The following is a 27,848-nucleotide window of genomic DNA, read 5'->3' as shown; positions in this document are numbered from 1 at the left end:
AGAAAGCTTTGTATGCAAATAATTTGACGAGAATTGATGGCGTGTTTTAGTCAATCTCCTGAAAAGAAAGCCTAAACTACATCATGAAAGACCTTGTAATTGAGATAGAAGAGAAGCCGCTGTTAGTTTCAAGTGCTGGTAAGCTGTCAGCTTAATTTATTTATTTATTATTTATTTATTAGATTTGTATGCCGCTCCGGAGACTTGGAGCGGCTCATAACAACAAATAGTAAAAATCCAATGATTAAAAACGATTTAAAACCCTTAATATAAAAACAATCATACATCTTATACAAACCATACATAAAGCGGAAACGGCCTAGGGGAATCAATTTCCCCATGCCTGATTGACAGGTGGGTTTTAAGGAGTTTGCGAAAGGCAAGGAGGGTGGGGGGATTCCTAAACTCTGGGCGGAATTGATTCCAGAGGGTCGGGGCCACCACAGAGAAGGCTCTTCCCCTGGGCCTCGCCAGGCAACATTGTTTCATCGATGGGACCCGGAGAAGGCCAACTCTGTGGGACCTAACCGGTCGCTGGGATTCGTGCTGCAGAAGGCAGTCCCGGAGATAATGATAGAATTTATAGCTCCTGCCTTGCTGTTAATTTGGATGGGAAATTTATGGGGGCAGTAAAACTCTCAACTGGCCGCAAGAGGAATCCCCCCCCCTCCACGCTTTGCCTGCCTGTTCGTTTAATATGAAGGAGAACTTATATGTATGTGTATTTTGAATCTGCTGAAGAAAAAATAAAGCCTTTAATGTTTTGAATATATAAACCTTGGGGAATATTTGTGGATTTCAGCCGGGATCAGACCAGGGCTTGCTTTTAGTAACTGCACATGGCATATTAGAGGTTCTTCTTCCTCAAGCCAACCTGTTCTATCTATCAGTGAATACCAGTTGGGAAAACATGAGATATGCACCCAATTGAGCACAAAACCTTTGGCTTTTAGCGTTAGCAGAGGCTTACCCTGGGCATAAGTGACGCTTACTTTTGCAAGTTCTGAATTAAAATTTCGGAAGCCGTAATATTATTTTTGTAAAAAATTTAATAGTAAGACAGACTATGTACATTGATGATATACATTAAAATATTTTCAATTAATTTATTTTATCAATACATGGTTGTATTATTAACAGTACAAAGTAACAGTCATCTGTACCTTGTTGGGGGGAAATGTTTTAAAGTGCAATTTTGATGCCCAGATAGCACAGGTGGCAGCCTTAAAGGTAGTTCAGCCAGGTGGTGCCACCATACCTTAACATCCTAACAGCATAAGAAACTCAATTGAGAAAACCCCCCTCAATAATACAACTCTTGCATATTTATCAACCTTGACCACCATTAAGACTCGTGGACTTCAATTCCCAGAATCCCCCAGGCAATTCTTAGGCTGGCTGAGGAATTGTGGGAGTTGGAACCCCACTAACCTTAAACTTGCCAAGGTTGGACAACCCCCGTTTAAATCAATATCTAACAAGCAAATTTAAACTTTTTAAAAAATTAAGAGCATAGACTTGCCAAGTGATTAAAAGCCGATGCTTCCCCGCACCTGACTTAAAATGTTTCAACTCATTGATTTTTCTGCTTGCTTCCTTTTTCCCTTTCAAATTCAGCAATCTGATTAAATATATTGAGGAGGTTCTGCGGAAGCTGTCTGGCACTGCCTAACTGTTCTTTACCGTTCGGCATCGCTTCCTTGTCTCCTCCTGTGGCCCTTGGAGTATCACTTTCCCTATTCTTGGGCTCTTTCTCAGGTTTGCCCCTAGCCGCCTCGGCTCTACCATCCGTATTGTACCTACTAGGCTCATTCATCCATCGGCTGGTATACTGTTTGTAACGTTCGACGGATTTGGAGGAGTAATCCGACCCCGTGGGGGACGTGGAGTACTTGGCTTGGCTTGGGCTGAACTTGTGGTAACCCTCCCTCCTGCCCAGTTCTTTTTCCAGCCTCCCTGAATCGCTTGCCTTATGTCTGTCATCAGATTGTCTGTGGTAGGAGCCCGTGCTATCACTCCTATCGGACCAAACTCGGTCTGATCTACTCTGCCTTTCAAACCTGCTGCTATTTGCCCGAGTCTTGGATTGGTGGCGAGCGTCTCTATAATCTTCAAACTTACCTCCACAGAGGTCATCTTCGGCATACATCTCTAAAAACGTGCAATCCCTTCCTCTGTCTCTGACCTCGGGTTTTGGATTGGCTACCCTGTCTTGCCTCCCTAACAATTTTTCCACTTCGTGCTTTTGGTTAAGGAAAGAAGCAGAGGTATTGGCGGGAGGAGAATAGCTGTCTTCTTTCCTGTTCGGATGGGAAAACATCCTAGAGGCATGTTTTTTAGAACTGCAGGAGGATTCAGACCGGTTCCGACTCCTTTTCTTACGCTTTTCATTATCGGAAGAGGAGGAGGAGGAAGAGGAGGAAGAAGAGGAGGAGGAAGACTCATTTGATGAAGGATCGCAGGAGGAAGAGGAAGTTGACTTTCTTCTCTTCTTCTTCAACCTAAAAGTTTTAATTCATCATGAGGCACTGTAATTAAATTTCACAATGGGGATGTGCAAAAACGTCAGCTGCTGAAGAGCTAACAAAAGTTTAGATTCCAACAGGAAAAATACGAGAATATTGTTTGACTAGCAGGGCAAAATTCTGGGTTTCTTTCAACTAAATGAATACAGTGTTCCCTCGATTTTCGCGGGGGATGCGTTCCGAGACTGCCCGCGAAAGTTGAATTTCTGCGAAGTAGAGATGCGGAAGTAAATACACTATTTTTGACTATGAACAGTATCCCAAGCCTTCCCTTAGCACTTTAAACCTGTAAATTGCAATTTCCCATTCCCTTAGCAACCATTTAGATTATTACTCACCCTGTTTATTTATTAAAGTTTATTAAAAAAATATTTATTAAAGGCAAACAAAAGGTTGGCAATGACATATGACGTCATCGGGCGGGAAAAATCGTGGTATAAGGGAAAAAACCCATGAAGTATTTTTTAATTAATATTTTTGAAAAACCGTGGTATAGACTTTTCGCGAAGTTTGAACCCGCGAAAATCGAGGGAACACTGTATACAAGTTTGTTTTAAACATGTTCAGGCAGGCGTGCCTGAAAAGTCAAGTACTACTGCTAGACTTCCTGTAGAAGAGGGTACACATAGCTCAGGGTTGAACTGTGCAGTCCTTCGTGCACTCTGGGCTGGCTTGCAGAAATTTCACTACCTCACTAGGTAACATCACCAGTGCTATTGAGTGTGGGGTTTGCTCCCTGTTTATAGACAGTAGCTTGTTCTGCTACTGTGAGCATCCTAGTCCAAGCTTAATTCCTGCAAGTTTAGCATTCAGACAAATCAGTTATCACCATACATATAGAAATAAACCATGTTTACACATCATTCAAAACAGACAATTAAAAAACTAAGAAGAAAATATAACAAAATGACAGAACAGGTCCACTCCAGCAGCCAGTACCCAAATAAGCGGGGATTAACAAGACAGACAAGCAGAACACAATATCCTAATTAAGGAACACCAAAGAGGAAGTCACACCTCCAACACTGGCAAAGCAAGCTATTATATATAAACGGGGAGCAAACAGCACACTCACCAGTACTAAAGATGTTATCTAGTCAGCTAATGAAACATCTGCAATTAAACTACCAAGCTTAGGGAGCACCAAGGCTACCACAGATTTCATATTTTTACTAGTACACAGAATCTAAGAAACCTATACTGTTATTTATTTATTGTATTTGTATGCAGCCCCTCTCTGAGGACTCGGAATGCTGTAGATACATACATACATACACCTATTCTAGAGATGTCTGGTATGGATGCATCCTGTACATTAGCCAGTGTGCAACCCAACAATTTCCATGATCGCCTAAAACTTCATTACAATAGCAATTAAGACTTATAAGAGCCATGGTGGCACTTTGGTTAGAATGCAGGCTACTGCTCCAGATTGCCAGCTGCCAACAGTTCAATTCTCACCAGCTCAAGGTTAACTTAGCCTTCCATCCTTTCGAGGTCTGTAAAATGAGGACCTAGATTGTTGGCGGCAATATGCTGCACAAACCCCAGCAGACGATAAGGTCCCACAGAGTTGGCCTTCTCCGGGTCCCGTCGACCAAACAATGTTGTTTGGCGGGCCCCAGGGGAAGAGCCTTCTCTGTGGCGGCCCCGGCCCTCTGGAATCAACTCCCCCCAGAGATTAGAACGGCCCCCACCCTCCTTGTCTTTCGCAAATTACTCAAGACCCACCTTTGTCGCCAGGCATGGGGGAGTTAGGATATTCCTTCCCCTAGGCCATTGCAAGTTATGTATGGTATGTTTGTGTGTATGTTTGGTTTTTATAATAAGGGTTTTTAGTTGTTTTATTAAATTGGATTGTTACATGTTGTTTTTTATCATTGTTGTTAGCCGCCCCGAGTCTGCGGAGAGGGGCGGCATACAAATCCAATAAATAAATGAATGAATGAATGAATGAATAAATAAATAAATAAATGCTGACTTGAGAGAGCTGTAAAGCACTGTGAAGCGGTATATAAGTGCTATTGCTACATACTGCTTCACAAGCGGTTTACAGAGTCAGCATATTGCCGCCAACAATCTGAGTCCTCATTTTATTGACCTCAGAAAGATGGAAGGCTGAGTCAACCCTTGAGCAGGTCAGGATTGAACTGCCGAACTGTTGACAGCCAGCAGTCAACAGAAGTAGCCTGCAGTACTGCGTTTTAACCACTGTGCCACCACTAATCTTCATCGATCTATGACAATTCACCACGGCCAACTTTCCATGGTCAATTTGCTGCAGGACAAGAGTTACACTGATACCAAAGAAATGATGAAAGAGAATAATTAAAGAATGGATGCAAAAGGAGGGACAGAATGAAATGCGAATGGCAAAAATTAAAATACATTTTCATTTATTTGAAATAATTAAATAGAATTGTTCAATTGTCGTGCAGTGAAGTTGTCCAATGGCAAGCTGGCAAATTGTCCTGTGGCAAGTTAGCCAGCAGAAAGTTGTCTGTGGCTAAATGTCCCATTCCACTCTTCAGTACAAGTGATTATACTCTCATATGCACAAAGAGAAGAAATTAATTCTGATATTATTTCTCAGTTGAAATCCACACGTTAAAAGTTGCCAAGTTTGAAAAACACTGCTTTAGAACTACTCTTTCATTGTAAAGTAAATTGCTTGAAGTACAGTGGTACCTCTACCTAAGAACGCCTCTACTTAAGAACTTTTCTAGATAAGAACCAGGTGTTCAAGATTTTTTGCCTCTTCTTAAGAACCATTTTCTACTTAAGAACCTGAGCCCGGAAACATTTCCCAGGAAATTTGAGAGCGGCACAAAGGCCCGGTCACTTTCCTGCCATTCCCCCTGGGTTTCTCTCTCTGGCGCAGTGTAGGGGAGGCAGCCTCCCGCCGGGTGTATGGGAAGCGTGTGCTCCTCCTCGCCACCTCTGAGTCCCTCTTTTTTTTTTTTAAGCCTTAAAGTTTTGGATTTTTTTTTATTCCCCTCACCTTCCCTCCTTCCTTCAGCAGCGACTGTCCTCCTCCTCTCACCCAAATTCCAAGCTTTTATTTCTTTCCTAATGGGTTTGCACACATGGAAACTGCAGTGTAATGTTTCCAAATGTAAAATAATGCACTTGGGGAAAAGGAATCCTCAATCTGAGTATTGTATTGGCAGTTCTGTGTTAGCAAATACTTCAAAAGAAAAGGATTTAGGGGTAGTGATTTCTGACAGTCTCAAAATGGGTGAACAGTGCAGTCAGGCGGTAGGGAAAGCAAGTAGGATGCTTGGCTGCATAGCTAGAGGTATAACAAGCAGGAAGAGGGAGATTGTGATCCCCTTATATAGAACGCTGGTGAGACCACATTTGGAATACTGTGTTCAGTTCTGGAGACCTCACCTACAAGAAGATATTGATAAAATTGAATGGGTCCAAAGACGGGCTACAAGAATGGTGGAAGGTCTTAAGCATAAAACGTATCAGGAAAGACTTAATGAACTCAATCTGTATAGTCTGGAGGACAGAAGGAAAAGGGGGGACATGATCGAAACATTTAAATATATTAAAGGGTTAAATAAGGTCCAGGAGGGAAGTGTTTTTAATAGGAAAGTGAACACAAGAACAAGGGGGCACAATCTGAAGTTAGTTGGGGGAAAGATCAAAAGCAACATGAGAAAATATTATTTTACTGAAAGAGTAGTAGATCCTTGGAACAAACTTCCAGCAGACATGGTAGATAAATCCACAGTAACTGAATTGAAACATGCCTGGGATAAACATATATCCATCCTAAGATAAAATACAGAAAATAGTATAAGGGCAGACTAGATGGACCATGAGGTCTTTTTCTGCCGTCAGACTTCTATGTTTCTATGTTTCTATTTGCTTTTACATTGATTCCTATGGGAAAAATTGCTTCTACTTACAAACTTTTCTACTTAAGAACCTGATCACAGAACGAATTAAGTTCTTAAGTAGAGGTACCACTCTACGTTTTTTTATCAATTTTAAAAAAATAATGAGAAAAAAAATCACATGAGAAAGCATCTGCAACAGTAAATTGTTATTATACTTACAGCATCAGATTGTTCTTTTCTTTATGTGAGAAATGCTGTATGGACACTCAGGTAGGTATGAGACACTAGATAGATTAAAACGGTTTACCTTTTTTCTTCTTTTAAGAGTTTGCGCAGTTTTTCTGCACTTGTTTCTACTTTCTTTTCTTTCTGCCTCTCTTCTTTTGCAGCTTGTTTCTCTCTAATTTCCAGAGATTTCTTTTTTAAATCCCAACGTCAAAAATACAGTGTTAATAAGTTAAAACAAGTGAGTCCCACCCCAACCCGCAACATACAAAATTTACAGAGATTACAAAGGAATCATGTGCAAAAAAACAAAAATAGAAATATTAGAGGGAAAAACAATTAAAAAGGATGGTTAAGAGATAGGGATGAATGAGCATGATATTTAGGGTTCATGTTATAGTTTGTAGCCCAAATTTTAAAAGGCAAGGAGAAGGAAAAAAAAGTACAGGTTGTTTGATATCCCGTAACCCAATATTAGCAATCCGCAAAGTATGAATGGAAGGTTAATATGGCAACCAGCAACATAGTTGGTCGCAGAGAATAATCAACCCAACAGAAATTAATAAGGAACGTGCCATTATTGAATTATATGCGTAAAATGTGATTCCCATCAAAAACAAAATTGAAAAGGGGCCATGTATGAATACAAACCATTTGGCAACGGTATCACAGCCCAGTGTGATGCACGGTTTACACACGGAATCATATTTCACAGGGGTTGTTGGTGACGAGCAGCACCAGAGGAGGGTCAGACCCAGCAGCAACAGTTCCAGTTCGGAGGAAAATGCATTGGAGAAAAACGTATCATCAGTATTACAGGAGGACACCCCGCCGGGCTTTGTAGAAGGACGTTCCAACTAGTGGACCCTCCCACCACAGCAAGGAAAGCAGAGCAAAAGTTGGGCATTTCATTCCTTTTTGTATTCAACCACTTCCATTCACCCATTACTTTTCGCTGTCTTATTAAACGGAAAAGAAATTGCATTAAAAAGACACGATCCAGCAGTGAGATCTACTTATCTTCCCTACCGATTCGGAACCGCGCACTTTTTCACCCTCTGCGTGGGTGGATGGGTGGAGTTGGCAGAGCCTTGCATCACCGCTGCTAACGGTTCCCTGAACCAGTGTTTCCCAAGCTTGGCAACTTGTATATATTTGGACTTCAACTCCCAGAATTCCCCAGCCAGCATTCACTGGCTGGGGAATTCTGGGAGTTGAAGTCCAAATATATACAAGTTGCCAAGCTTGGGAAACACTGCCCTGAACCATCAGCAGTCACCACTACCGGTATGCCCAAACCAGGCTGAACCAGTAGCCTTTCACCCTTGACATGACCCCTTATATTTCTCACATGCCTCACAGAAAACGTTGCAGACAAGCAAATACAGTGATACCTTGTCTTACAAACTTAATTGGTTCCGGGATGAAGTTCTTAAGGTGAAAAGTTTGTAAGACGAAACAATGTTTCTCATAGGAATCAATGGAAAAGCGATTAATGCGTGCAAGCTCAAAATTCACCCCTTTTGCTAGCCGAAGTGCCCGATTTTGCGCTGCTGGGATTCCCCTGAGGCTCCGCTCCATGGGAAACCCCACCTCCGGACCTCTGTGTTTTTGTGATGCTGCGATTTCACTGAGGCTCCCCTCGCTGGGAAACCCCACCACCAGACTTCTGTTGCCAGCGAAGCGCCCGTTTTTGCGCTGCTGGGATTCGCCTGTTGGGATTCCCCTGCAGCATCACAAAAACACAGAAATCCGGAGGTGGGGTTTCCCATGGAGGGGAGCCTCAGGGAAATCCCAGCAGCACAAAAACGGGTGCTTCGCTGGCAACGGAAGTTTGGAGGCGGGGCATCCCAGTGGCGGCGGTGGGTTTGTAAGGTGAAAATAGTTTGTAAGAAGAGGCAAAAAAATCTTTAACCCCGGGTTTGTATCTTGAAAAGTTTGTATGACGAGGCATTTGTAAGGCGAGGTATCACTGTATAGAGTGACCTTCGTCCTCTTTCCAATATGCATTATAATAATTGTTTTTAAAACCTCCAATCCACAAAATCCTGGTTAATAAACAGCAATAGCAACAGCATTTAGACTTATATACCGCTTCAATAGGGCTTTTACAGCCCTCTCTAAGCGGTTTACAGAGTCAGCATGTTTACTCCCAACAGTTTGGGTCCACCTTTGACCCCCCTCGGAAGGGTGGAAGGCCGGGTCAACCGTGAGCCTGGTGAGATTCAAACTGCCAAATTTGCAGTCAGCAGAAGTAGCCTGCAGTACTTCACTCTGACCACTGTGCCACCATGGCTCAAATTTTGAAGGTATGCCTAAAGTTAACTGCATAGGTCACAAATCTTTATAAACCCTATTATGGCCACGATTAAAATGCTCCAGGGCTGGGTATTCCGTTTGCCTGTTCCCAGTCAGGCATCCCTGACCATGGCCATGTGAGAGAAAAAAACATTTAGCTTTGATTAGTATAAAACGCTTCCTCAGGCACAAGGGATTGCAGACGTACAGTGGTAACTCTTCTTATGAACTTAATTCGTTCCATGACCAGGTTCTTAAGTAGAAAAGTTTGTAAGGAGAAGCAATTTTTCCCCATAGGAATCAATGTAAAAGCAAATAATGCCTGCAATCGGGGAAACCACAGGGAGGGTGGAGGCCCTGTTTCCTCCCAGCAGATTCCTAGAGAGGCCCCACGGAGGCTTCTCCCTGCCTTTTCCGGCCCTGTTTCCTCCCACAGGATTCCTAGAGAGGCCCTACGGAGGCTCGGGCTTGTAAGTGGAAAATGGTTCTTGAGAACAGGCAAAAAAATCTTAAGCACCCGGCTCTTATCTAGAAAAGTTCGTAAGTAGAGGCGTTCTTAAGTAGAGGTACCACTGCAATTTGCTTCTTGAGTAAGACATTGGCGATTGACTTCAGTCAACTAAGAGAAAGTAAAGAATCACCTGTATCTGTTCACGGAGCTTCAATAAGGCCTCTTCAGCTTCTTGAAAGCTTTCATCTATGTTTAAAGCCTTCTTGTAGTAATTCTCAGCGTTCAACAATTTATCTTCCTCTTCCAACCTGACAAATGATTTGAAGCCCATGTGAATCTGAAGTGCTTTAGACGTAATACGTTTTTAAGAATGTGCTTCTCTTAGCCTGGCTCAACCTTTCTTTGGATGGGGGACGTAGAACGCAAATCAGACCTCAAGGTGGACATAGCAGAATGGGAGTACTAGTAATGACTACATTTGAAAAAGGGTGTTAAGAGGGCTGGAAAAATGCAGAAAGGGCAACAATGAACAAGTGCCTCAAAGTTTTTCACTACAAAAAAAAAATATCATGCATCCCAGCGGCCGGTTAGATCCCAGAGTCTGCCTTCTCCGGATCCCGCCAACCAATGCCGCTGGTGGGGCCTAGGGGAAGAGCCTTCTCTGTGGCGGCCCCGGCCCTCTGGAACAAACTCCCTCCGGACATACGTACCGCTCCTCCCTCCTGGTCTTTTGTAAAGCTCTGAAGACCCACCTCTGCCGAGGGGCATGGGGGCCATGAGTATTCAGATTGCCTCCGGCCGATATTACGAATGATTGAAGTGGATGAATGTGTATGAATGTATATGGGGTTTTCTAACACTTTTAAGCAATTTTGTATGATTCTTTTTGAAGTCATTTAGATTTCTTTATATATATTATTGCACATAATGTTGTGTGCTGCTCTGAATTGGCTTGAGAAGGGCGGCATAGAAATCTAATGAATGAATGAATGAGATACTTTAGTTGGGAAAAAGCAACAGCAGGAGTAGGCTTTATCTCCTACCAGCAAGTATTTTTATTTATTTATTTATTAAATTAGTATGCCGCCCCTCTCCGCAGACTCGGGGCAGCTCACAACAGCAACAAAAAACAGTGTAAAATACAAATTCAATAATTAGAAAGCTAAAAACCCATAATTTAAAAAACATTCACACAGCATACCATACATAAACAGTATAGGCCTGGGGAAGATATTTCAGTTCCCCCATGCCTGACAACAGAGGTGGGTCTTAAGGAGTTTGCGAAAGGCAAGGAGGGTGGGGGCTGTTCTAATCTCAGGGGGGAGCTGGTTCCAGAGGGTTGGGGCCGCCACAGAGAAGGCTCTTCCCCTGGGACCCGCCAAACGACATTGTTTGGTCGACAGGACCCGGAGAAGGCCAACTCTGTGGGACCTAATCGGTCGCTGGGATTCGTGCGGCAGAAGGCGGTCCCGGAGATATTTTTGTCCGATGTCATGAAGGGCTTTATAGGTTAAGAACAACACCTTACAGGCATATAATTGATAAGAAACACAAAGTCAGACTAAGATAGATTTCAGCCTGACCCAGCAAAGTTGTTATAGTAATAATAGTAATAATAGTAATAATAGTAATAATAGTAATAATAATAGTAATAATAGTAATAATAGTAATAATAGTAATAATAATAATAATAATAATAATAATAATAATAATAATAATAATAATAATTTATTAGATTTGTTTGCCGCCCCTCTCCGGAGACTCACAGCGGCTTTGTTATGTTCATAACCAAGTTCGCTGCATCTCAAAACCTGATTTAACATTCCTCCTTATTTCCTTCATGAATAAACTCTGCTGAAGGCTGCAGGATACAGGCTACTTTGATAGGGGAAACACCGATGGGCACCATTTTTGATCCATCTCTATATCCACTGAATTGCCATGCAAACCAGTCCACGCTTAACTGGCTTGCTAATCGGAAATCTGTTTTTATTTTGAACTGCAAAAATGGGTGGTGGTAAACAGAGCAAGCAGAAAGAAGTGGGAGGTAAACAGATGATTCCACATCAAGTTGTGCTCCTGAATTAGCTACACACATAGGGTCTGCCCAAGTTGTTCTTTATCTTTAACCAGGCATAAAAATATAGACGAGGGAAAGAAAGGTAAACAGCACGGAATGGAGAAACTATAAAGAATACACTTACTGGCCTCCTCGTTCAACAAGCGTTTGACAAAGGTATTTTCTAGCGTTTCTGTGTGTAGGGCACTGCTCTAAAGCAATTTCAAAATCCTCAATTGCTTTATTCAAGCTTCCCTTTGTTGCATAGCTAGAAGGTGGGGGGAAAAGTACCTGTAAGTATATCTATTTTTCACTCGCTCGTTGAAATTATTGGACTGCAGACATAAAGCAAATACTTACAGTGCTCCACGGGCTACTAAGGCTTCAACATTTTGGGCATCTATTTCCAATGCCTTGTTGTATTCATTCATGGCATCAACGTGGCGGCCCTCTTTAAAATAATCAACACCAATTTTTACACTAAAAATAAAATTAGTTGAATTAAGATTTCAATAAACCCACAGACACCTTTATGAAGAACGCAAAATAGTTAACCATGACATAAAAATCTCTAGCAGACTAGAAGGTTTTTTTTTTCTAAATTCAGAAAGACAATTTAAGAAACGAGAATCTTGGAGGAATTAAACATTTACTGTTTATCATTAGCCTACATCTAAAAAATTGAACAATAAGTTACTGCTAATAAAGTACAGGTAGTCTTTGACTTAAGACAAATTGAACTCAGAATTTCCATTGCTAAGCAGGACAGTTGAGCTTTGCCCCATTTTGCAGCTCACAACATATAAAAAATACGAAAACCAATTCAGAAGTACAATTTTAAAATAATCTAAGAGGCCCAATTATAAAATCATACAGCTATACTTACACCACAGTCATACTAAAGGCTGGAGTAAAATGTTGAAATTTAGCCTGCCGGCAAAGGTAAGTTTTTAAAGTCTTCTGGAAGGCCAGGAGAGTGGAGGCAGTGTGAATCTCCGAGGAGAATTGGTTTCAGAGGGGCGGAGCTGCCACAGAGAAGGCCCTTCCCCTAGGGCCCGCCAGCCAGCACTGCTTGGCTAGCAGGACTTGGAGAAGGCCGACTCTGTGGGCTCTGACCGGTCAGTGGGATACATGAGGCTGGAGATGGTCCTGTAGATAACTTGGTCCTATGCTTGTCAGGTAGTTACAAAAGGTGATCACCATGACCCCAAGGCATTTTAGTTGTCGTAAATGAGTCAGATGCCAAGAGTTCTGATTTTGACTAAGTGACCACAGAGTTGCTTGCAATGATTATAAGTGAAAAAACAGTCAAAAATCACTTTTTTCAGTGCTGTTGTCACTAAGCGACTGATTATTAAGGATTACATGTAATACCACCCTTCGCATCACATAAACCTTTAATATGGCTAAATGACAAAACTATTATTTGCTTCCAAAATTCAGGCAGGGCTTTTATTGGCCCATTTTGGAAGAAAAAAGTTCTTTCCCGACTTTAGAATTATCTTGTAATGAAAACAAAGCGGCGTGTACCATTTTAAGGCCCATGAAGCAGATTGTCTTTTCCTCAACGCAACAGCAAAATCCTCTTCGTTGAAATTTTTGCTGGGGAAAAACAAACAAACAAAATGTTTAATCAACTACCCCCAAAATAAGACACCCCCTGAGAGTAAGCCCAATCAGGTTTCTGAGTGCATGGCAAGAAGGCCAAGCGCTTATTTCAGGGTTCAAAAAAATATACTGCTCAAAAAAAATAAAGGGAACACTCAAATAACACATCCTAGATCTGAATGAATGAAATATTCTCATTGAATATTTCATTTGCACAACTATTCCATTTGCACAGCAGCATGTGAAATTGTCAATCAGTGTTGCTTGTTAAGTGGACAGTTTGATTTCACAGAGGTTTTATTTACTTGGAGTTATATTCTGTTGTTTAAGTGTTCCCTTTAAGCAAAAAAGACCCCCAAAAATCAAGAAAAAATATGGTGGCGCCAGCGTTGGGACCAGCGTGGTCGCACACAAATTGCGCAATCTGGCGGCCGCTACTGGTGCGCAGTCACCTACTGCACCAGTAGCAACCCACCATTGCCCCCAAGCCAGTGTCCTCACCCCAAAAGCCACTGTACTCTGGTCTAATTCTACAGTCAGGAATGTTAATCGAACAGCCAAATTTAGCTTACGTTTGGAGTTTCCACCTGATAAGATTAAGTTCAAACTTTTCAGTGGTACAAAAACTTGCTTTGTCTTGTAGTACAGTTGAAATATACTGCTCAGAAAAATAAAGGGAACACTTAAACAACACAATATAGAAACATAGAAACATAGAAGTCTGACGGCAGAAAAAGACCTCATGGTCCATCTAGTCTGCCCTTATACTATTTTCTGTATTTTATCTTAGGATGGATATATGTTTATCCCAGGCATGTTTAAATTCAGTTACTGTGGATTTATCTACCACGTCTGCTGGAAGTTTGTTCCAAGGATCTACTACTCTTTCAGTCAAATAATATTTTCTCATGTTGCTTTTGATCTTTCCCCCAACTAACTTCAGATTAGACAACAACTTCAGAAGGCAACACTGATTGACAATCAATTTCACATGCTCTTGTGCACATTCAACTTTGTACAGAACAAAGTATTCAATGAGAATATTTCATTCATTCAGATCTAGGATGTGTTATTTGAGTGTTCCCTTTATTTTTTTTGAGCAGTGTAGAAATAGTGATTCAGTCTGACCAATTTCTTTTGGCACTCTTTTCCCAGCAAACGATGAAAATGTCATTTTTTAACCAAGTCATCATTGGAGGAATTAGTTTTTGGTTAAGATGTTGTTTATGTACCTTTGTAGTCCTCTCATCAAGGAGGGGGGGCTGGATTCGTCTAGTCCTAGTCGGCTTCCTAGGAACTCCACTACAGCGGGATTGACAAAGCCCAGAGAATTATGCAAAACCTTTTCATACGTTTCCAAACTACTGGCGATGTCAATACTCTTCCTGAAAACAAAAACAACAAGGCAATAATAATAATTTAATTTATTAGATTTGTATGCCGCCCCTCTCTGCAGACTCAGGAACTGAGATTAAAAACAATATTTTCTCTCTTCAACTTTGTCAAGATTGGAGCCTACTTGATGCAATATCCCAAATTGCAGAGAGAAAAGAATTGTGTAACTTTAACAATGTAAAATTACACTGAATATGCAAATTGTAATGTAACCTGATTGGCTGACAAAAGTACATAATGTGCCTCTGCATAGGTGTGGCTTGGCTTGAAGGTATTGTGGCTAAGTATGGATTTAGAGTGGCTGGTAAATTAGGTGGCTTGTGGTGAATAAAGAATTGTAGCTAAATATTGTAACTGAGAATAGCAGTTAGAGAATTGTGAGTATTTGTATATTAACTACTAGAGAGCTACAGTGTAAATAGTTAGTGTAAGTTTGCTACTAAAGAGTAAATATTTTCCCAAGAAACTCTGCAGTATGTGTCTTCAATTATCTTCAGGATAAAGGTTCCTGATATCCTTGGTCTGAGGCAGGCTAGTTAGTTGCTGTGGCTATCTGGCTGGGCTAGCTTCTGCAAAACGTTACTCCGACAATCTTGTATTACCAACACAAGAAGAAGTATTTACTACAAAAAGATTTGTAATAAATCTTCCAGAAGAGGTCGTGACAGCTGTCAGCCTTAATAGCTTCAAGGCAGGATTAGACAGATTCATGGATGCCAAGTGTATCGGTGGTTATTGAAATGGATGTCCAAGTGCCACCTCTATGTTGCTTGAGGCAGGCAGGATTCCCTTGAGTACCATTTGTTGGGGGTCAGGGGAAAGGGGGGTCTTGCCTTCCCTTTTGCTCAAGATCCCCATGGACAATTGGTGGGCCACTATGTGATGCAGAATGAAAAATATGGTACCTTCCCTACCAGTTCGGAAGCTGTGTGCTTTTTTACCCTCTGTGCATGCGCAGAAGACTTGTGCAAAGGGTAAAAAAATGGAAATGGCGGCATAAAGGCGAGTGGGCAAAGCCTTGTGTTGCCATTCATAATAATAATAATAATTTAATAATAATAATTTATTAGATTTGTATGCCGCCCCTCTCCGAAGACTCACAACACAGCAATAGTACAATACACTACAAATCTAATATTAAAATTTAAAAAGTCAATTAAGAAACATTAATATAACATAATCAATATCATAAAATCACAACTATGCACTCATACACACTGAACCCAATTAATCATACCACAGAGGTCAGAAAAACAACGAAGGGTGGAGGTAATCATCCCCACGCCTGGTGACAGAGGTGAGTCTTCAGCATTTTATGGAAGGCGAGGAGGGTGGGGGCTGTTTGAATCTCTGGAGGGAGTTGATTCCAGAGGACCAGGGCCGCCACAGAGAAGGCTCTTCCCCTGGGACCCGCCAGCTGACATTGTTTAATCGACAGGACCTGGAGAAGGCCAACTCTGTGGGACCTAATCAGCCGCTGGGATTCGTGCGGCAGAAGGCGGTCCCGGAGATATTCTGGTCCAATGCCATGTAGGGCTTCATAGGTCATTACCAACACTTTGAATTGTGACCGGAAATTGATCGGCAGCCAGTGCAGGCCGCGGAGTGTTGATGAAACATCGGCTATCATTACTATCAGTTCTCCAAACCAACAGCTGCCACTGCTACCAGTATGCCCAAACCAGGCAGAACTGGAAGCATTTCACCCTGGTTCTGGGGACATGTGGCCACATTCTGACAAGCAAAGTTAGTTTCACTTAACAACTGTGTTACTATGGTAACAGATAACTTAACTGTGGCAAGACACAGCAAAATTCACCTAATTAATGCAAGCAAGACGAATTTGGGGCTCAGTTGTGGGTCATTAAGTAGAGGACTTCCTGTATACAACAAAAGAGTTTCTTTAAATCACACACAAAAAAGTATATGGAGTCTTCGGAGAGGGGCGGCATACAAATCTAAATAATAAATAAATAAATAAAATAAAATACCTCATTTCAATTTCCTACCTGTAATGCGCAGGCAAATCTTCAGAGCTGATGACTCCTAATTTGGTATTTGCTAAGCTGGGAGATAATGCAGACTTGTGCAAGGATACACTGAGCTTTTCATGGTAGCGATCAATATCCTTGATTGCAGCTATTAAAAATGGAAGAGAAAAAAAAAGACCGTGTTTAAAGGAGCAGAAAACAACACAAAATATACTTAGGGCCAAATCTAAGAGCGATGATATACACTTGCCTTGGATAAGGTCACCATTTTGATAATATGATAAGGGGTCCCCATGGCTGCTTTGGGAAGGCACATCTCTTAATGGACAAAGAGCCTAAAGTAGAAAGCACATAATTCCAAAAAATTAGGGACAGACACACTCAGTCTCATTTCACAAGAAATACTGCAGGTTTGCAGGACACCTATGCAGGAGTCCCCAAACTTGGCAACTATGCTATGCTGGCTGGAGAATTCTGGGAGTTGAAGTCCACAAGCCTTAAAGCTGTCAAGTTTGAAGAACTCTGTTCTAAAGTTTTAAAAGCTGAATTTTTAATTCTGAAGTTTGAGTGGATAATTTGGGAGAAGGGTACCCCTATCCTGTGTGATAGCATGGATTCCATATAAAACTTCCATGCTATTCTACATAGGGCAGCAGTAATAATGTAAATCCAGTCCGATAAGTACTAAATCAACAGGCGGTACAGCTGATTATTCTTACCAAAATTTAAGATACAAACAAGTGATAAATCTTAAGATACTAAATAGAAGGTGGCAGTAGGGAAGATGAGAAGATGAGAAGGATAATAGCAATGCAGCCTACTACATGGATAAATAACTTTAGACATAAGACAGTGCTGTGAGAGTTAGGTGTTCAGCAGAGGGGAGGGTCAGGGACTGCCTGTGTCTAATTGTATATTTTACATTAAATCTAATGTATATTTTGCGCAACTTTGTGTTCAATAATTGCACCCTTTCCTGACTGGGAAGTTCCTATTCTCGGTTACTCATGTCCTGGTCACGTCCCTTATGGATTACGGTCTGAGTCACACTTGATCAGAAATGCAACCAAAGCACTTACACAGTTCAGCTCAGAACTTTGGTAACGTTAAGGCAATCCTTGAGTCTAAGGAAGGTCATTTTTGCTGATGGGGCTGATACGGCGTCAAGAGCTTTCCTCGGATCAACTCAGCCAATTTAGGTGCATGAATGGTCAAAAGAGAAACATTTCAGAAAGTGACATCTCCTTTAATATTAATGTGTTGTGGCCTCTCAGCTGCCACCCCCTCCAGAACTGAATCAGAGGAGGCGTGGGAATGAAGGTCAGCGTCAAGGCAACGTGAGAGCTCCGAGGGGGAAGATGGAATGGAGCTGTCACACAGAGAGAGAGAGAAAGAGGAGGGAGAGAGAGGAGGGAGGGGGAGAGAGGGAGGTAAAGAGAGTGAGGAAGAGAGAGGGAGAGAGTGAAGAAGGGAGAGAGGGAGAGTGAAAGGGAGAGGAAGAGAGAGAAAGAGAGAGAGAAGGAGGGAGGAAGAGAGGGAGAGAGAAGGGGGAGAGAGGAAAAGAGAGAGAGAGGAGAGAGAGAAAGGTAAAGAGAGGGAGAGAGGAAGAGAGAGAGAGGGAGAGAGAGTGAAGAAGGGAGAGAGAGAGGGAGAGAGAGAGAGGAGGGAGGGAGAGAGAGAGGGAGAGAGAGGAGGGAGGGAGAGAGAGAGGGAGAGGAAGAGAGAGAGAGAGAGAAGGAGGGAAGAAGAGAGGGAGATAAGGGGGAGAGAGGAAAAGAGAGAGATAGGAGAGAGGGAGAGAGGAAGAAAGAGTGAGGAAGAGAGAAGAAGAGAGAAAGAGAGAAAGGGACGGAGATAGAGAGAGAGACAGTGGGCTGTCCGTCAACCCTCAGATGGAGAGTCAAGAGCTCCCAGGTATTGAAGAGGCTGAGGAGGAAGAAGAGGAACAGCTCGGTCCAGTGCCTGATGTATGGATGAGCAGAAGGCAGGGGAGAGGAGAACAGTGGACATCTATGGGCTGGTCCTTGGGATGGAAGAGCCACGGCTGCTGGCGAAGACCCACCCTAGCTCTGCGGATAAAAGGCCAGGGGCTTAAATTTATTTATTATTTATTTATTCGACTTCTACGCTGCCCAATCCCGAAGGACTCAGGGTGGCTTACAACAATATAAAAATACAATTTACAATAAAAAGAAGTCAAATATAAATTAATAACCCCAGTTAAAATCCACGTCTCAACAATCCAATCAACACATACATACCATTCAATACGATTTGGCCATGGAAGATGTAAAATTTATGGCCCTCAGGCCTGATGGCAAAGGCAGGTCTTCGTAGCCTTTCGGAAGGCCACCAGGGTGGGAGCAGTACAGACATCGCGATGGGGGGGGGGAGTTTATTTATTTATTCGCTTTTTATGCCGCCCTTCTCCTTAGACTCAGGGGGGCTTACAACATGTTAGCAACAGCACTTTTTAACAGAGCCAGGATATTGCCCCCATAATCCGGGTCCTCATTTTACCCACCTGGGAAGGATGGAAGGCTGAGTCAACCTTGAGCTTCAGTGGCCTGCAGTACAGCACTCTACCTGCTGCGCCACCCCGGCTCCAGTTGGTTCCAGAGAGCTGGGGCAGCCACAGAGAAGGCCCTCCACCACGGCCCAGCCAACCCTCTGCGATCTTATTGGTGGTCTAAATCTAAATGATTATCTAAATGAAGAGATGTAGCAGACAACTATGCATCCTCAGGCTAGCCGGACTTGTTAGTTTGCGTTGAGCGGTAAACTTTTTGCCGGGGCTGCTGGCGCTCCTAATTAAAGGAATCTTTGAATTCACTTCAGAGGGTTTGTGGTGTTTGGGGAGCTGGGTCAGAACAGAACGTCTCCGACTTACCGTGATTTCTAAATCTGCTATCTCTCGCACAACGCCGCTTCGCAGGCAGAACAGCACCATGAAGAAGCCAAATTCACGAATAGAGCTAATCCTTCCAATCACTATGTCGCCGCGTTCGATATCCCGGAAAAAGAGCTCTCTTCTCTCTGCGTTGGGGATTTCCATAAACTGCTCCAATGGTGGCATAATAGCGTAACAATCTTCGGTAAATGCAAATTAAAAAAAAAAACAATTTTAAATACTGAAACACTACTGGGATTGCTGGATTTATTATTTATTTAATTTGACTTCTATACCACCCAATCCCAAAGGATTCAGGGTGGTTTACAATAACATAAAAAAATACAAATACAATAAAAAAGAAGTGAAATATCGAAGTGTAATACTGTAAATTATATTAGGATTTTTAGGGTTTTTTAATTATATTAATTGGATTTTGATGCATTATGTTTTCTTATACATGTTGTGAGTCGCCCCGAGTCCTCGGAGAGGGGCGGCATACAAATCCAATTTGTAAATAATAATAAATAAATAAACCCCAGTTAAAATAATAAACCCCAGTTAAAAAAAAATCAGCAACTCAACTATCCAATCAACACAGGTACATACCATTCAAACAATTGATGATAGATGTCAATTTCATGGCCCTCAAGCCTGCCCACAAAGCTAGGTCTTTGCAGCCTTACGGAAGGCCAGTAGGGTGGGAGCAGTACAGACATCAGGGGGGAGTTGGTTCCATAGAGCTGGGACAGCCACAGAGAAGGCCCTCCCCCACAGCCCCGCCAACCTTCATTGCTTGGTCGATGGGACCTGGAGGAGGCCCACCCTGTGTGATCTTTTTGGTCTCCGGGAGGTATCCGGCAGGAGACGGTCCCATAAATAGTCTGGCCCTGAGCCATGTAGGATAGTTTAAATAGTAACGATCACACGCGCAAATCACTTGCAATTTCTTTGGGACCTATTCCTATTGAATTAAATGGGTTCACTTTGGAATGGGCATGCTTTGAAACTATGAAATGTGCCATTACATAAAAACATTAGGGAGAATATTATCCAATCATCTTGAAAATCTGTTGGGAAGATGGATACAAATCTAACAAATAATACAGATCTGCTTCCGACTTCCATAAAGACATCAACCAACCCTACTGTGGAAGCAGATAAGACCTCTGAGTTAATCTAGCCAAATTCTTACCTTTCATTCATTATTCTAATTACTGGATTAAGAACATAGTGCAAGTGACAATACTTCAAATTATGAACTTGATTCTATTTTCATGGCACAAAATACTTTTGAATCTAAAAATACTCCACTCCTATTGAAGAATCTAAATTGTATTCCTTACAAGTTGCACTGGAAAAATTTCAAGCAAAGTTACAAACTGTATTTTTCAGACTATAAGATGCACCAAGATTTCAAAGAGGAAAGTAAGAAAAAAAGTTTTTGTCTTCCCTTGATACTCAAAATTTTGGAAAGTTGTTTTCACTGAAAAAGGAAGCCAACATTTTATTTTTATTTTTTTTAAAAAAACTTTTAAAATTTAATTTAAATTAAAATAGCCACCCAGTCGCCAGGGAATTGGGCAGAATACAAACCAAACCAAACCAAACCAAACCAAATAATCAAACAAACAAACAAACAAATAAATAAATAATGCCCAAAATTGAAAATGGAGTTAAAAACTGATTTTTATTTTTTACTTTAAATCCATATATCCTTATACTACCGGTATATATAAACAAATGCATAACGTACAGAGCAATTTTTAAATTTTTCTTCTTTAAAAAGTGCGTCACTAATTTTTTGATTAGAAATCAAAAGAAAAAGAAAAACTCTTGAGGGTTTTCTTTTTCAGGTGTTCAATGAAATGCTCCAATGTTTATCTCGTTTAAGCTTTACATCTCTAATTCCAAGCATTGGGTTTATTTAGGTTAGGTTTATTGGATTGATATGCCGCCCCTCTCCGCAAACTCGGGGCGGCTCACAACAATAATAAAAAACAGTACAGTACACAATACCAAATCCAATGCCCACCCATCCAGTTCCAATTTAAATTAATAATCTCATAAAAAACAGTATATATAAAAAACAGGCACACAGTCAATCAATCAACAAAACAACATGGGCAAGGGGGAGGTGTTTTAGTTCCCCCATGCCTGACGGCAAAGGTGGGTCTTAAGGAGTTTACGAAAGGCAGGGAGGGTGGGGGCAATCCTAATCTCAGGGGGGAGCTGGTTCCAGAGGGTCGGGGCCCCCACAGAGAAGGCTCTTCCCCTGGGTCCCGCCAGACGACATTGTTTAGTCGACGGGACCCGGAGAAGGCCAACTCTGTGGGACCTAACCGGTCGTTGGGATTCGTGCGGCAGGAGGCGGTCCCGAAGATATTCTGGTCTGGTGCCATGAAGGGCTTTATAGGTCATAACCAACACTTTGAATTGTGACTGGAAACTGATCGGCAGCCAATGCAGACTGCGGAGTGTTGGAGTGATATGGGCATACTTGGAGAAGCCCATAATTGCTCTCGCAGCTGCATTCTGCACGATCTGAAGTTTCCGAACACTTTTCAAAGGTAGCCCCATGTAGAGAGCGTTACAGTAGTCGAGCCGCGTGGTGATGAGGGCATGAGTGACTGTGAGCAATGACTCCCGGTCCAAATAGGGCCGCAACTGGTGCACCAGGCGAACCTGGGCGAACGCCCCCCTCGCCACAGCTGAAAGGTGTTTTTCTAATGTGAGCTGTGGATCGAGGAGGACGCCCAAGTTGCGGACCCTCTCTGAGGGGGTCAATAATTCCCCCCCCAGGGTAATGGACGGACAGATAGAATTGTCCTTGGGAGGCAAAACCCACAGCCACTCCGTCTTGTCTGGATTGAGTTTGAGTTTGTTGACACCCATCCAGGCCCCAACAGCCTCCAGGCACCGGCACATCACTTCCACTGCTTCGTTGACTGGACGTTGATTGACCGTAAAATGCACACTCATAAATGTGTCCAACTATCATATGGCATCCCTCTCTTACTTTCATTCTCTTCATTTCCATCTTTTACTATTGTCACATTTGTTTGCCAAGATTGAGAAAAAAGAAGATCGGCTTTTTTTGAAATGAACTGTTGAATCTCAATATTTTCAATCCCTTTTTCTTTTCTGAAACAGAAGAAAACAGATCAACATCCATTAAGCAATGCTTTTGCCAAGGACCTGGCTACTGCTTTGATAACCAAAAGATAACCAAAACAACTAGACACAAGAACAGTTTTTTCCCCGAACACCATCACTCTACTAAACAAATAATTCCCTCAACACTGTCAGACTTTTTACTAAGTCTGCACTTCTATTTTTACTAGTTTTTTCTCATAATTCCTATCATCCTTTTCCTCCCACTTAGTACTGTATGACTGTAACTTGTTGCTTGTATCCTAAGATTTTTATTGTTTCTTCATTGCTTATTTGACCCCTATGACAATCATTAAGTGTTGTACCACATGATTGTTGACAAATGTATCTTTTTCTTTTATGTACACTGAGAGCATATGCACCAAGACAAATTCCTTGTGTGTCCAATCACACTTGGCCAATAAAGAATTCTATTCTATTCTAGCAGTGGTTCTCAAACTGGGGGTCAGGACCACTTTGGGGGTCAAATGACCATTTCACAGGAGTCATTATGGGAAAAGACAAATTTCCCATGGTGTTAGGAACTAAAGTTTCTATTTTGGCACCATAGAACCAATCAGGCATTTACAGTGGAAGTGTCCCTCTGACCTTCCTGCCAGTCAGCTTAAAGCTCTATTGGGAGAATTGGCACTAGACTTATGGTTGGGGGTTACCACAACATGAGGAATTGTATTACAGGGTCGCGGCATTAGAAAGGTTGAGAACCACTGTTATAAAGTAATAAAAGGCATGCTAAAAAAAATAATAACAACTAAGAAAAGAAATATATTCTACTCAAAACCATTGTTATGCTGCTTCTGGTAGATCCCAAAGAGTTGTTTCTTCTTCATAAAGCAAATGATTTAGCTTTACTAGATAAGTGGCCAAAGCAATGGAAACTGCAGTTTAAGGTTTCCAAATGTAAAATAATGCACTTGGGCAAAAGAAATCCTCAATCTGAGTATTGCATTGGCAGTTCTGTGCTAGCAAAAACTTCAGAAGAGAAAGATTTAGGAGTAGTGATTTCTGAACAGTGTGAACAGCGTAGCAGGAAGAGGGAGATTGTGATCCCGCTGTATAGAGCGCTGGTGAGACCACATTTGGAATACTGTGTTCAGTTCTGGAGACCTCACCTATAAAAAGATATTGATAAAACTGAACGGGTCCAAAGATGGGCTACAAAAATGGTGGAAGGTCTTAAGCATAAAACTTATCAGGAAAGACTTAATGAACTCAATCTGTATAGTCTGGAGGACAGAAGGGAAAGGGGGGACATGATCGAAACATTTCAATATGTTAAAGGGTTAAATAAGGTTCAGGAGGGAAGTGTTTTTAATAGGAAAGTGGACACAGGAACAAGGGGGCACAATCTAAGGTTAGTTGTGGGAAAGATCAGAAGCAAAGTGAGAAAATATTATTTGACTGAAAGAGTAGTAGATCCTTGGAACAAACTTCCAGCAGACGTGGTTGATAAATCCACAATAACTGAATTTAAACATGCCTGGGATAAACATAGATCCATCCTAATATAAAATATAGTGACATAGTATCAGGGCAGACTAGATGGACCATGAGGTCTTTTTCTGCCGTCAATCTTCTCTGTTTCTAGAATAGAATAGAATTTTATTGTCCAAGTGTGATTGGACACACAAGGAATTTGTCTTGGTGCGTATGCTCTCGTACATAAAAGAAACAAAATACATTTGTCAAGAATCATGAGGTACAGCACTTAACGATTGTCATAGATTTGTTTTGTCATATGTTTCTATGTTTAATTATAAATCAACATATTTTGCGAGGCCCAGCTGCGAACAGACTTTACACTCTGCATATGGTCAGAGGCACCCTAGTTTGGCGACGCTGAAGGCCTCAATCGCGCCCCTCCCCCTTTCAAAGGGGAAAGCAAAGCAGAGATGACTCGCCTCTTAAGGCAAGCCCCGCCCCTCACGTACACACCCCTCCGGCGAAGCCCCGCCCCCTCCCCTCACGGAGAGGGCGGGTCCGCGGGCTTCGGCTCACCTAGCTGACGATAGCGATTCCAGGCCGGCCCCGCCAGGGGGGAGCAGGCCGCCGAAGTCGGGATTGTCTTGCTGCTCGGCGTGGAGCAGGGAGAGCAGCGGCGGCCCGTGGAAGCCCAGTGCCTGACGAAGCAAGTCCCGCTCCATCTGTCAGACTGCCGCCCGCCCGCTGCACCCTAAGCGGCGGCGACGGCTCCACCCCCTTCACGCAGACGGAGCTCCTTGACCCGGAAGTGATAAACCTTTCGCAGCGTTTTCCTTCCCCCCCTCTTTCCTTCCTTCCCCGTTCCTCGAGCAAGGGTTGACGCATGCGCCTTATCGGGGTTATCAAGGGAGGCAAAGCTAAGAATGGGCGGAAGAGGGGGGTGGGAGAATCAGGGAGGTTGGAGGGTATGGGCGCTTCCGGTCATGTTCTTTCATGCAGCCCGGGGGATTTTGGGAGTTGAAGTCCGGACGTTTTTCAAGCTGCCGAATTGTGTGTAGTAAATCTCTTAGGACAGGAGTCCCCAAACTGGTCATCTATGCTGTCCTGGGCTGGAGAATTTTGGGAGTTGAGGTCCGCAAGTCTTAAAAGTTGCTAAGTTGGAAGACCTCTGTCCTAGGAGTTGCTTTTGCACAAAGATGCTGTCTTTGTTTGTGACTTGAGCATATGTGGCACAATTCCATTATGTAAAGTCTCCAAATGGATAGCTTCTGCTGTAGGAAGTAATACTTCCACCTCTTACAATACTAGACAACACAGCATCAACAGTAGAGACCTTCAAATTTCTAGGTTTGACGTTAAACATGATTTAAGTATTGCCCACAAGATCATATGCTGCAACGTCCTACCTGTTAGCGACTACTTCAGCTTCAGCCACAACAACACAAGAGCATAGAACAGATTCAAACTTAATATCAACCACTCCAAACTTGACTGTACAAAATATGACTTTAGCAATCGAGTTGTCGAAGCGTGGAACTCATTACCTGACTTTAGTGTCAACCCCTAACCCCCAACATTTTACCCTTAGACTATCCATTATTGACCGCTCCATGTACCTAAGAGGCGTGCATAAGCGCACTAGTGTGCCTCCCGTCCCCTCTCCAATTGTCTCTCCTTATCTCATTTATCTTTTCTTCCATACTTTCCCTCTATTCCTCATTGACTTATTTTATTTTATTTTTATTCTTATATCTTCTCCATTCTTTCTTTGATATATTTTACTACGTGTATATTCTCTATAACCTACAATGTGTACTGGACAAAATAAATAAATAAAATAAATATTGCAAGAATGGACTCTTAACCTCAAAAACGTCATCAAAACTTTATTAACTGGTTCCTAATATGATTTGATTGTTTATTTGCACCTGGACTATCATTAAGTGTTATACCTGATGATTCTTGATGAATTTATCTTTTCTTTTATGTACACAGAGCATATGCACCAAGACAAATTCCTTGTGTATCCAATCACGGAGTTTCCAACCTTACAGCGAAGTTGCATCTATCTAAGCCAGCCTGAGTCCACTGGAGAAGGGCGGCCTAGAAATCTTTGTAATGTAGTGATATTCCACTAGAGGGTGAAATAAGACCATTCTGACTAAAATCTGACAAGCTAATACAATTGAGGGCAATTTCATTTTGTATTTACGGAATTCAAGGGGGCAAAATTGGAATCACAATTTCAAATTGTTAAAGATAAATGAGAAAGAGTGGTGTTTCATGGCAAAAATTACAATTCTACTTATCGTGACAAGTTGACTTCATTAAAATAAATGTTATGAAACACAACCAAAAAAACACTAAGTTCTTTCAGGCAAAACAGAATTTTCCTCTTGGCTGGAAAAAAGTCAATCTTGTCTATGGTGTATGAGAACAAAAGAGAGAAATGCCCCAATCAGATTTTTTTTTTGGGGGGGGGGGGGCAATTCTGAAACAATGAAATAAGATGAAAAATATTGTCTTGAATTTTGATTTTTAAAAGGTGATGTCGGGTTTCCAAGTAACACCCCCCCCCCAAACCAAATAAGTCTCCAAGGCAGGCAATTCCTCAAAATTTCATTTTATTAGAGAACAGAACATAATTCTTTATTGGCCAAGTGTGATTGGACACATAAGGAATTTGTCTTTGGTGCACATGCTCTCAGTGTACATAAAAGAGAAGATATGTTCATCAAGAATCATAAGCTACAATACTTAATGATAGATTATTTTACTGAAAGGGTAGTGGATGCTTGGAACAATCTTCCAGCAGACGTGGTTGGTAAATCCACAGTAACTGAATTTAAACGTGCCTGAGATAGACATATATCCATCCTAAGATAAAATACAGGAAATAGTATAAGGGCAGACTAGATGGACATGAGGTCTTTTTCTGCCGTCAATCTTCTGTGTTTCTATGTTTCTATACACATATACATAGAATTAAATTTTGGATATTCAGTAATAGTAAATAGATAGGGGAATTGTATCTCTTTGAGGCGAGGAGAGGCCAGATACACTAAGCCTAACACAAACCCTTGACGTGAGTGATGTCAAGTTGGCCACTTTTAAGCCAGTCACATGATCTTTAAGCCCCCTGGTCACATGATCGTCAAGCCACTCCCACAAAATAAGCCATGTCCACAGTGTAGTAGTAAATTTTTTTGCAGCCCTTCATTGCCGCCCGCCTTGAGTTTGTCACACCTGATATAAATAACCTGCCTTCAAATTTATAGATAAACCACTTCATGTTTGCTCATTTAGAATGTAATTGTGATGTGCTTTTCAAACAAACACATCCCTCTTTTCTAATCCTATGAAATGCTTATGCTTTCTTAACTCCATGGAATAACGTAAAAGGGAGGTAGGGAAGCAGTATTAATTGGACAAGCTCTAACTCTAACTCAGAAGAAGAAATGACTGTTCTATATTCTCCATAAAAATGGAATTTGGGACAAAGCTCACCACCTTTTCTCTCACATGCAATGCAACTTTTATCTACGGCTGCTCAGAATTCAGTGACTTAATCCCAGATAAATATGCTTGCAATTACTGCAGAGCTCTCCACCTTTGTGCATCTGGAGACTGCAGGTTCATTTATAATTGGAAGTCAAGGGCAGGTTGGTGTTGCACCACTAGAGGAGGTGATTCGGGATCACCAAGAATAGTCTTGTCTTTTGTTTCCAACAGTGCCCAGCAAAATGCCTCTGAGGCAGAAAATGCAGACATACTAAAAAGCTAGTAGATTCAGAATTGTCCTAAAAATTCTAGCCTTAGAGGCAGTGATAAAAAAGTCTACAGGATATGTTGCCTGCAGAAGACAGTTTGATGAAAAACTAATAAAGAAGGCGGCCGTCTTTTTCTGTCCATCTCCTTCATTTCTTTTGTAGCTCATGATTTCCCATTAGTTGAGTGTT

At 41.9% G+C, this 27,848-nt stretch overlaps 1 protein-coding gene across 4 annotated transcripts; it reads right to left on the bottom strand.

Moving 5' to 3' along the window:
- Positions 1 to 1,034: 1,034 nt before the first annotated feature.
- Positions 1,035 to 24,781, bottom strand: TTC14 (tetratricopeptide repeat domain 14). 4 transcript variants are annotated; one of them, XM_070753681.1, is made up of 12 exons: positions 24,466 to 24,781; positions 22,313 to 22,437; positions 19,294 to 19,493; positions 16,654 to 16,738; positions 16,422 to 16,551; positions 14,250 to 14,402; positions 12,940 to 13,011; positions 11,770 to 11,889; positions 11,555 to 11,677; positions 9,541 to 9,658; positions 6,684 to 6,793; positions 1,035 to 2,501 (listed from the first exon to the last, which is right to left on the bottom strand). In XM_070753681.1, the coding sequence occupies exons 1-12, from the start codon at positions 24,609 to 24,611 to the stop codon at positions 1,574 to 1,576; spliced, it is 2,310 nt and encodes a 769-aa protein (XP_070609782.1). In that variant the 5' UTR covers positions 24,612 to 24,781; the 3' UTR covers positions 1,035 to 1,573. The 4 variants fall into 4 exon arrangements, with proteins under 4 accessions (XP_070609782.1, XP_070609786.1, XP_070609783.1 ...); XM_070753685.1 differs by having other exon boundaries at positions 6,684 to 6,776; positions 24,466 to 24,680; XM_070753684.1 differs by lacking the exon at positions 1,035 to 2,501 and having other exon boundaries at positions 6,536 to 6,776; positions 24,466 to 24,680.
- Between the last annotated feature and the right edge of the window lie 3,067 nt (positions 24,782 to 27,848).

Source organism: Erythrolamprus reginae, chromosome 5 (genome assembly GCF_031021105.1).
Source record: "Erythrolamprus reginae isolate rEryReg1 chromosome 5, rEryReg1.hap1, whole genome shotgun sequence".
Taxonomy (NCBI): Eukaryota; Metazoa; Chordata; class Lepidosauria; order Squamata; family Dipsadidae; genus Erythrolamprus; species Erythrolamprus reginae.
This window is presented reverse-complemented; position numbering and strand designations above follow the sequence as displayed.